Source organism: Rhipicephalus microplus, chromosome 5 (genome assembly GCF_043290135.1).
Source record: "Rhipicephalus microplus isolate Deutch F79 chromosome 5, USDA_Rmic, whole genome shotgun sequence".
Lineage (NCBI taxonomy): Eukaryota > Metazoa > Arthropoda > Arachnida > Ixodida > Ixodidae > Rhipicephalus > Rhipicephalus microplus.
The window spans coordinates 147167579-147178690 of record NC_134704.1 but is presented as its reverse complement, the minus strand read 5'-3'; the positions used below and the strand labels follow the sequence as shown (position 1 = coordinate 147178690).

General features: G+C 44.6%; 1 protein-coding gene across 1 annotated transcript; it reads right to left on the bottom strand.

The window, feature by feature from the left end:
• Positions 1-3473: 3473 nt before the first annotated feature.
• Positions 3474-6181, bottom strand: LOC119174191 (uncharacterized). The gene is made up of 3 exons (XM_037425017.2): positions 6100-6181; positions 4836-4897; positions 3474-3879 (listed from the first exon to the last, which is right to left on the bottom strand). The coding sequence occupies exons 2-3, from the start codon at positions 4885-4887 to the stop codon at positions 3521-3523; spliced, it is 411 nt and encodes a 136-aa protein (XP_037280914.2). The 5' UTR covers positions 4888-4897; positions 6100-6181; the 3' UTR covers positions 3474-3520.
• Positions 6182-11112: the final 4931 nt, after the last annotated feature.

The window sequence follows — 11112 nt, the reverse complement described above, 5'->3', positions numbered from 1 at the left end:
AGGATAATAAGCAGCCGTGGAACTTGTTGATAAGCGTGAGAAGGCGGTCTCGCTCAATGGGAGATAACATTGGACCAATGCCTACAGGTGTCGGTGTAGTGATAGTAGACGCTGCTGCTTTCTCCACTAAATGACAATCTTCTGTTTGCGAGAGTTCGTAGAAATAGGCAATAGCCGTGCCTTTAACTATGTGTCGGCGTTCTCTGCTAAAATTTGTCAATAGGAGTTCAGCGCATCCGTCAATAACAGTGATGACAGCCCTGACAATAGAAATGCCGCTAGTGATTGCGAGCTCCTTGATGTGTTCAGCGATGCCAGTACCATTTTGTAACTTGTCACAGTGGACGGATACGAGGGAACAACTTCGTGGCGGAAGTATGACGTCGTCATCGGCAATACGGAAGCGACGTAGCTGGTGTTCCTCATCTGTAGCAGTCTCCGAGCGTATAGTAAACGTTACGCTTCTGTCACGGATGTCAATCACAGCCCCGTATTCACGCAAGAAATCCATTCCCAATATGAGCTTTTTACAGCACTCGTGAAGAAAGACGAGGGTGGCGACAAAGGTGAAACCAGCGATGAAGAGTCGGGCCGTGCACTTTCCAACAGGGTGTCATCAACTCACCTCCTGCAGTTCTTATATTGGGTCCCTGTCATGGCATCTTGACTGTCCTTAGTCTGTCGGCTAGCTGCAGGCTTATTATAGAAAAGTGGGAGCCGTTGTCCACAAGAGCCGTCACTTGGTGGCCGTCAATGTGAACGACGAGGTCAGCGCTGATAACGTCGGTTACGTTGGCAGTTGTTCCATTCGTCGGATTATTCATTGCTGTCGTCGTCTTCGGCATCGGTGGCTTCGAGCTGTTATATGTCTGCAATGGGGGCTGTTCGGAAGTTCGATTAATGGCAACCCCACCCCCCGAGGTCGCTGCGTCTAGTTTCTCGTCGCGGGCTAGGGGACCTGCCCCTGGTGACGTCAGCAAAACTGCGACGATTAGGTGAAGTGCCCCGCGCAGGAAATGGAGAACGTGACCTGGGCCTCATTGGATTCTGCGGCGGTGTGTTCATAGGAGTGTCGTTGTTCGTGCGTCGATCGTCGTACGTAGCGTAATCATGGTAGCGAGGAAATATCGAGTACTGAGCGTCGCGATAACGGCAAACTCTGTAAACGTGCCCGGCTTCGCCACAATGAAAGCATACCGGTCGACGGTCGGCGGTACACCACAAATCGGTTTTCCGACGCTGGTAGGTAAATGGGGACTCACTATTGAACCACGTTGTGGGCTTCACATTGTGGCTAAATGGCATTCGTCTTGTCGGCGAGATTGGTGTGGTTGGGAAAGTCGTCGGCGGTGACAGCGGCTGTGTTTGCAGAGTTGGTGGTGGTCCAGTCATTGGAGTTTGCTGTGCCGAAGGCGCGACGACGGGGCGTCGGACTGCATCAGCATAAGTAAAATGTTATCGCACATAATTATAGCCGGATGAACAGAGAGCCTGACGGACCTCATCCCAGACAACATCAGCGACAAAAGACAATGCCGGCGTCGGTTCAGTTGCTAGAATTAAACCAAGCTGCCGAAGTTCCTCCCTCAGAATCTCCCGGATGACTTCCCGCAGAGGCCTGCCGAATGTTGCAGAGGCTCGCCGCAGTCGTAACAGGGCTACTCGCTCGAACGTTGACCGGGTTCTGCTGACGGTACCGTTGCTGTAGGGCACGTTCAATAGCTGTGGCTTCATTCGTGAACTCAATTACTGTGGTTGGCGGATTTCTCGCAAGCCCAGCAAACAGTTGCTCCTTCACGCCTCGCATTAGATACTGCCGCTTCCTGTCTTCCGGCATTTCGGGATCTGCCCTGCCGAAAAGACGGGTCATGTCCTCGGCGAACATAGCGACGCTCTCATTTGGTTTTTGAATTCGAGCTTCCAAGGACGTTGCGCATTCTCCTTTCTGTCAACACTAGTAAAGGTGTCGATCAGCTGGTTGTGGAAGTCGTCCCACGTAGCCATGCTTTTTTCCCTGTTGATGTACCACGTCTGGGCGTTGTATTTCAGGTAGAAGTACACATTCGCGAGCTTGTTTTTTGAGGTGGCCCACTGGTTGTACTTCGTGCAGTGTTCGAACTGGTCCAGCCAGTCTTGTGCGTCTTCATAGGTCTCACCCTGAAAGCAGTCAGGAATCATGGGATTCTGAAGTGTCATGTGCGATGGAGCTGCAGTAGCCATGGTGGCTGAAGGAGGCAAGCGATTGTTGGCAGTTTCTGGCAAGGGATTGAGCTCGGGAGCCAGGCCTTGCAGACGGCGGCTGAAACGGTGGACTGGTGTGTCGACGGGTGGTAGCGATTCCGGGCTCGAATGTCGAGTCCGCGAAGGGGTGCCAAGCATAAAGACGTACCCAGCACTTCCACCAGTGTGACGACGCGAGATTGACGAGCACACAAAGTGCCTCAAACAAATACGATTTATCGATCGCAGGAAACAGTTTGTTTGTTTGTTTGTTTGTTTCCCTCGCAAGAAACAGACTGTAACGGCTTCTTCGTCTTTTGTCCTCGACCAAGGACACTCGCACTGCTTCGTTGTCTTCACCACTGGCACATACACATGGCAATATATATATATATATATATATATATATATATATATATATGATAAATGCTCTTACATCATTTTTTTCTTATAGTTTCTTCAAACAACGGCGCCCGGAACGTCCCCAGCACGTTTCCTCCAGCACAAGGCATTCGGCGCATTCTTTGACCAGCTGTGCAGCATTTAAGCTGGAAAAGCCGGAGAGCTTATATTTTGTCGCTTTGAGCAAAAAATTATGCTAATAAAGATAAATTCAATAGCAATCCGTAGTTTGATGCAATGCCAAGATCAAAATATCGTTACATTTATCCAATTATATGGCGGCAACCTTCCGTCATCATTTCCGCACTAAGTAGTCTGGTGAGCGCCACTACGAGTCATGCAGTCGGCACAAATCTTTCCAAGCGCTAGACGGCCCTTGTAACGTTTGTACTACATAGAGTATGCATTCTAGGATACTTTAGGCGGCCAGTGTTGCGCCCACAGTTCTTCAATTTCATACGGCGTGGTTGAGGCACGCAGCCACAACCACATCCAGACTAGCCGATGAAGTTACGATGGGCGGAAGGACCAATTACGTGGTCGCGTTCTATTCTCTGAAGCGTGAAAGCTCAAGCATAATCTTAGTTCTTTTTCTATTGTGCGTGTTCTTGATTACCAACCTTCGTCCAGCTGCACGCGTGGTAATTTTGCTAGTCTGAAATAGTAGTTAGGCTATATGTGGCAAATTGTTTTTCTTTACTGCCATTAAAAAAAACCCAGGCGGTCGAAGAATACATTCAGAGCACTTCAATAGCCTGCGCCACCTCGCAACATTACCCATTATTGCAACCAACAAACGTTTCAACTTTATTTTTTTCTTTAAAGCCTGAAAGAATTTGAGAACTCCCATATTTTGACATGAGTCTCCTTTATTCAGCAGGAATTTACTTGCTGTAATTTATCTTCCCCCTCCGACACCACCTCCAAGAGACCTGCCTCCTCCGACACCACCTCCTAGGGATCTTCCACCTCCGACACCACCTCCTAGAGATCTGCCACCTCCAACACCACCTCCTAGGGATCTTCCCCCTCCGACACCACCTCCAAGAGATCTGCCTCCTCCGACACCACCTCCTAGAGATCTTCCACCTCCGACACCACCTCCTAGAGATCTTCCACCTCCGACACCACCTCCTAGAGATCTTCCACCTCCGACACCTCCTCCTAGAGATCTGCCACCTCCAACACCACCTCCTAGGGATCTGCCACCTCCGACACCACCTCCCAGAGAAGCAACAGCTTCATTAGTCAAGACAGCTGCAAAGAAAACGCAGGAAATGAATCTGGTGCTTTCACTGTACACCTCAGTGTTACACAACAAGCACAGTGATGGACAGCGTAAAGAGAATATTTTTCGTTATGGAGTGCAAAGACAGTGGGCTTTTTTGCAAATATATGGCTATATTTTTCGAGCATTCACATAAAAGCAAATAATAAGTTCAGCTTAACTGCACAACTCTTGAACAGTGGCTGGTGTTTTTCTCATAGCTCTTTGAATAAAGCAGCTTCCAAAGGCCACAATTTTGACCTATTTTCAACTACTTCTGGTGGTACAACTTTCAATGTCCTATTAAACATAAGAGCCTTTAGACATTTCTTTGGAACAATAATAATTTCTATGGTATTACTATATGAATTTTGTACCGCAGATAGTGAATTTTTTTTTTTCATTTTGTACACCACAATTCACTATGATCAATGAATATTTATTCAACACCTCAGGTGCAGCAATAGATGGATGATATCACAGATACTTTCTGGGCAAGATATTACTGCAGTCACATAAACCAGTTAATATGCAAGAAATACTTAGCAAACTTAAAGGGAAAAGCAATATTACTAATACATATCTGAGTCTACAAACACACCTTTAACACAATTGGAGTTCGTAACCAGCCATTTTAGTTTTATAAAGCCTGGTCAGGTTTGAGAGGAGAAAACTATGAAGAATGACCTCTATCGTATCACAAAACCACAAGTACATCAGTTATTACATCTTGCTGAGGCTTCTATCGCCAATCATGTGACTACATCATGCCAAGGCTACTATCGTGAACAAAGCAAGAAAGTGACGGCGTGAGAGCAGACGCTGTCACGAAACAGAGTACAAAGGGCATATTTTCTCCACAGATATCAGCCGAATTATCTCAACGTTGCGTAGAGAACATCATTTGCTAATTAGTAAAAGCTGTTTGTGTGGTAATCATCATCACCTAGTGCCAAGACGACGCACAGCAGGACTTTGACTCCAGTAAGCCCATTCATGTTGTATTCACTGCAAGTATCAATAAAATAATGAGTTCAGTAACACACACCTACACACTTTGTCATCATGCCTCTTTAATACAACACTCGTTTGGCTTAGGTTATCTGCGCCTAGTGTTCGTTGTAACTGTTCTAGTAAATTTTTATACCACGATAGTTTGCTCGAATAGCTCGATTTGGTTCAGCATAAGAAATTTGCGAGGTAGGTATTTTAGAGTGATACACCATTTTAAATAATTTAGATGATATTGTTTATCAACGTTATATTTTCAAAGAAACAGAGTTTTCTGTGGTAACTACACTTCATCGGGTGATTTTTTATACCGCGGTGGAGAGGTCTTATTTAGTCACGATGTACGGAGTTGTTAAGATATCAACCAAAATGTTCTTTCGAACCTTTATCATGAATAAAGTTTGGCCCCAATAGAAAAAAATTTAGTTGGAGTAATGTCACCACCGCACTCTTAATTGACTATGATCTCTGCTCACACGTTACTTTTTAAATAGAGGGGAGCACAGATATTTCGTGAAATTTAGAAATTTATATCAGTGTTAATTTTTGAAATTGTGGTGGGAGCATCCATGTATACTTTATTACTGTGTTTCGAAAGTGACGGATGCTCGATTGCGTCTTTATGTCCTGTAACTAGATGAGGAGACATTGAAAAGTATTATGCCGAGGAAAGCCTGATAGTATCTACAGCAAAACACATGTTAACAGTAGTTCAAATCTTACTGCTTACTGAACAACACTTCTGCGTTCAGAATGGTTTTTTTCTAAGTAAACCAGCTGTGGAACCTTCAAATAAAAAAAAAGCTCATCAGCGAATCTGAAGCTGTAGGTGGGCACGCTGCTACGATGGTGGCTCGGCGTTAAGTGTAGTGTCATTTTTGAGTAATTTAACATTATTCACCATATTGGAGATTGGATCTTAGGTCTAGATGTTTTTGGTTTATATACCTAGGAAGCACCGGTTTATAAGAGCCGGCTATGAAATACGAAATAAATTGACTTGAAAAACTCCGAAGATATCAACAAATTTTTCATAAAGAACGTTTCTATCAAACACGAGACTATAGAATTTAGATAGCTGAGCTGATCAGACAACTACAAATGTATATCGCTAAAATAAATGTTTTGAATCTTGTAGTTAATTCTCATCTAAAGCATTCGCTTTGTGCGGAGTCACTAGTATGTAAATGCATACTCACAAAGGTATCCTGTTGAAGACGAGACAGATGCCTTCAGTACAATCCTCTTCGTACCTGCAGTGTTTATATACCACTGCAAACTATCGTGACATGACGTTTGAGGATGTAATAACAAAAATAAATAGTCCTAACTTTTTCGAAAGCAGAGTGACAGGCAATTTTGTCGCCGGAAACGATCAGGTTGAGCACAGCCGCAAAAGTGGACTCTTTGTAGAGAACGTCAGTGTAATTTGAAAAAAGCAATTATAGCCTGCATGTGAAGGAGAGTGCATTGCAGCAAGAGATAATGTGTTTTTCTGTTTACTTATATACAAATGTGAACTACTTTAAAGATAACTCATAGTCGTACTTGCAGACAGTCTCATACTGATATTAGGTATTATCTTAGGAGTTTTGTTTCTTTGTATAATAAAAATGGGGCTTTCATTTGAATTAAACTGGTCTTTATATAGAACCTAAGATACAAAACTTTGAATGATACAACTGCAAAATATACATAATCACGTGAAACTTCAGAGTGTTTTTTGCCAAATGTAACAAAGTAAAGCGCATGAAAACATTTTCACAAAGTGTGACAACATATCTGCTTGAAGAAATTGAACACGAGATTACAGCATTTTAATTAAAAATAACAAATCAGTACGAAAAGATAGGCAAACCAGCAAATTATATTCCGCGTTTGCGATGGTGAGCGTCGATGATAGGGTCAAGTATTTTAAAATAGTGAATCGAACAATCAACTGAAAAAAAGGTAAACTTTACTGTCGCAAAAAAGAGAAACAACAAATTCTTCGCGTTACAAAATATATATATATAACCTATATATAACAGCAGATCATCCCATCATTGGGGACGGGGCACATCATATGAAAAGCAAAAGAACAAAAAAAATATGACATCGGTTGCATAAAGATTCATGCAAATAGTTTTCCAACAGAGAGAGACTGGCATCGTATACCTATCAAATTTGAATACTAAATGTAGTGCACCCTACTTGATTGAAGCGCAATTATTTTTTAACAAAATATTTCAACGCGCAAAAAACGCACGTGTGGGCACCGTTGCAATTATTCCACAGTGAAAAAATGTGATGATCCACAAGAATAATACGTACCCTAGTTGCAAGGAGAGAAAATTATACTCTGCATGTAACTTGTAAATCTTCACTACACAAGCTACTGTAAGAAACTACCTGTATTAAAGCTTTGTTCACCTTCTTTAATCGGATCATATCTTACAAACACCCCAAAATGTCTAGAACATCTTGATATTGAACGCGATGTAATTTCTGATATAATGTCTAATGTTCTGCAGAACCAGGTGGTATAGGTCTAATACATTCCACTTGACCCTTTACAGGTGCTTTCAATTTTCTTTTGGCGTCACACATGGACAACGTGATGAAGAAACTGTTTTCAGCGCTTTATGTTATTTTAGCCGACCCAGTAGAGGAAAAAATCACAAGCCGGCACGTGCTATTCACCATTAGCCGATACGGCTCACACATGCGCAGTGTACTTATGAAATGCCTCAAACAGGACGCTTGTATTAAAATATGGCTCTTTTTTTGTTCTGCATCATGCTGTTGCCCCCTTAATTTTTAAGTGCGACACAGGCAACAATCTTCATGACGCCCACCTTCAGACTAACTCCAGCAAATAATGTTCAAAAGGGGGCACTGAGGGCTTTGTAATATCCAATATGAATATCAAACACAGAAAAAAATTAGGATCAGAAAACTTCTGTAGCGTAGTGTTTTTCCGCGTGTTCTGTGTTTTAGCGCCAATCACTCTCTCCTGAAAATTTATTGCCTCACTGGGACGTAAGAAATACTCGTGAAATAAATCACAGTTTATCCATGGAGTGAATGATGATGAGCGGGGCGAAGCTTCGGAGGCTTCTATGGCCACGTCCGACCGTCAGTATGTCTGTCTGTACGTCTGGTCATCCATATAGTGAACACTCCAAGTACCACCATCTCGAATCTTTTCACCATATATTCATCATATGCAAGTACCGCTATCCAGTGGACATTCTTAGGACTTTACAAAAGGTATCTACCTACTACCACTACATACATCGAGGACGCACGACCCGCGGCTTAAGGAGTTTCACCTCTGAATTACGAAGTCCCACAGCCTGGGCAAGCATCTGCTAAACACACACATTGTGGTGACTTCAAGATGTCCCGCCTCTTTAAGTGATCGGTTGCACTTACTGTGCTGTCAAAATAACATATTCCCAAACCTACGTTGCCCACCAGCATTATATAGTGACTATTTATGTAGGAGATTTATGGCGGTCCATTGCATGCAACCATGAAATTTAGAAAAGCAATCTACATTCGCTGTTTCTATCATAATAAATTCACTATCTTTATTTCAGCCTTCCTCTTCTTTAAAGGGCACTTAACATTGGGAGCTAGGGCGAAATACAATGAACAACTGTTCTTCACATCATTCACTCCACTTGACTTCACAGTGGAATTATGTAATAGAAAACTTGGTTTTGCTGAAACGCGAGTGTCGGAGCGTTTCTAGATTTGTGCAATAAATCGTGCCCATACCTACGCATTCAGCCATGTGCGTCGCCCTGTGAACAAAAAACTGTCCCATTAAATGAACTTCAGTTGGATGACAAAGTTAAAAACATGAATGATCCTTGAGCTTCGCACCTGCAAGAGTAAAATGCGATGACGTGATCGGACCTCGGGCGAAACGCCTTCGCATTGAATAGCCTGACTTCAGTTCTCAATGCATGCCTCACCTGTGAAGTAACCAATTTAATGACTCTGCGTGTAACATTGACCGATTTAAAGTGTCTTGGAATGCCTACTGTAAGTAGAGGCGTTCTTTTCTCAATTATATAATTTTGCCATGACTCATTAAGAGACCACGTAAAGCTACCCAGCTGTTCGCTGTGCTGATGCTTTTACTGCTGAAGATGTATAAATACTAGTTAGCACTTTGTAACGGGTGGGCATACGAAACCCACAGTCGTTGTGCAATGTGCACAACACGTGTAGCAATTCTACGCTGGCACTATCCAAATGCGCATGCCCTCATCTGACTTTTTCCAAAACATGGCATTCATATAGTGTTACTTTTTTCTCCAATGCAAGTGGGCGCATTGGTCGTCAAAGCTGACCAGTCGTGCTCCGCATTAACGACCAAGAGGGGCTGCGCAGCTTCGGCCGCACCACAGTCGTGGAGCGCGGCAATGACTTACGCCCAAGTAACATCGTGGCCTGGAAAATTTCCGGAAAACAAGTAAGCAACCAACTTAATAAGCCCCAGCTTAACAACGTTGCCAAAGCTGCAAGTCAACTTTGCAATTTAGTGAAGCTCAAGGAAAACGCAGGATATCAAGAATTACCGAAGTGCCCAGCACGCCACTGAATTTGCTGCAGGAAGAACAGAAGATTTTATTAAGACCGAGAGGAGGCCGATGTCTAGCGAGACACGAAGCCGACTTTGTAATGTCCGCAGTCATAACGGCAGCCAACGTTCCCAAGACCGTAGCGAAAGCAGATACAATCTGCACTAAGCCAACGCAGAACATCATCGTGATTAGCACGCCAAATGAAGAAGGAGCACGTTACTACGCAAGCGTACGCTCCCTGTACATTGGGGGCCGTAACTACGAAACGCATGCCTACTGCACCGCGCCTCATGGCACAGTGAAAGAAGTGATCCGTGGCATCGCAGTAGAGAACACTGTCGATGATCCAGACGAGAATATCGTTAACCAAGCAAATGCGCAGGCCCTCGAGGCGCACAAGATTGGAAACACTACCTCGATCGTCGTTTTGTTCGCAGGAACAAAGGTTCCCAACTACATAACGTACGGCTCCATTACAGTAAGGTGTACATTGTACAGGCAAAACCACAACGTGTGTGCAAGAAGCGAAAAAATGGGCCATCAGGTCGATTAATGCTCTAAACCGGAAATCAAGATTCTCTTTGCGTGTGGCGCGCCTAACCCGGATGCAGACCACGCGGCGCGGTGCAAGCCACATTGCAAACTCTGTAATGGAGCCCACGCCACCAGCGCGGAAATGTGTACGAATAAGTACAAGGTGCCCTCTGTAGTTGCCCAACGCAGATGGGAACGCAGAAACGCGGGGTCAACGTTCTCGTCACAAGACTTCCCGCAGCTGTCACCGCAACAACTGCGAGAAGGAAGCGCATCTATCAAACAAAAGACGCAGCCACTCGAGGAAGCGCAACAAAAGCAGGGGACGCTCGGCGAGCCGCGGCAGAAGCACCGATGGCAAGTGCAGCGAGAACAAAAATTACAACCACAATCAGCAGTGACCGGGCGATGTGATAGGTAGGACCAGGCAATCAACTCACAAGCGGCGAACCGCAATCCGCTCAACCATGTTGCTCAAGGGAAGGACGCCTTTTTTAAGTTACTGCTCGATGAAAACGACCAGCTCAAGCGAAGCATCGCCGAGCAGAGAGCTGGATTGTAAGAGATGAACGCCAAGCTGAATCAACTCATCAATGCGCAGCAGCAGATGCAGCAGCAGCCACAGCAGCAGCCACTGCAGCAGCAACAAACAACTGCGACTCCACCACCGCGGACTATACCAAGGCCCCCAACGTCAATGGAAATCACACACATGGAGGTACAAGCCCAAGTTATACGGAAGCTAAGGGCTCAGAACTCGAAACGGCTGACACTGCTAGGACAAGTGAACCAGCACCCCAAGAAGAGAGCTCTAGATTAGGCACGTGAACGAAGAGTCAACGCTAGGCGGGACACCCTAAAAACCATCAAAATCGACTAGAACAGACCATGAAAGCCAACCACGAGACCCTCAGCCAAGCCGTCAAGGCTACTTACGATCGTCCCGATGCTACCAATGCATGCCTTGACACGTTGGTGACACCTGTACAGGGCATGCAGTCCACCATACAAGGAATGCAGACCAAGCTGAATGTACTAATAGGATGTCACAGGTCCAGTTAATTAGGGAGGCGATCGCCGGGCTGATTCCAAGGGCCG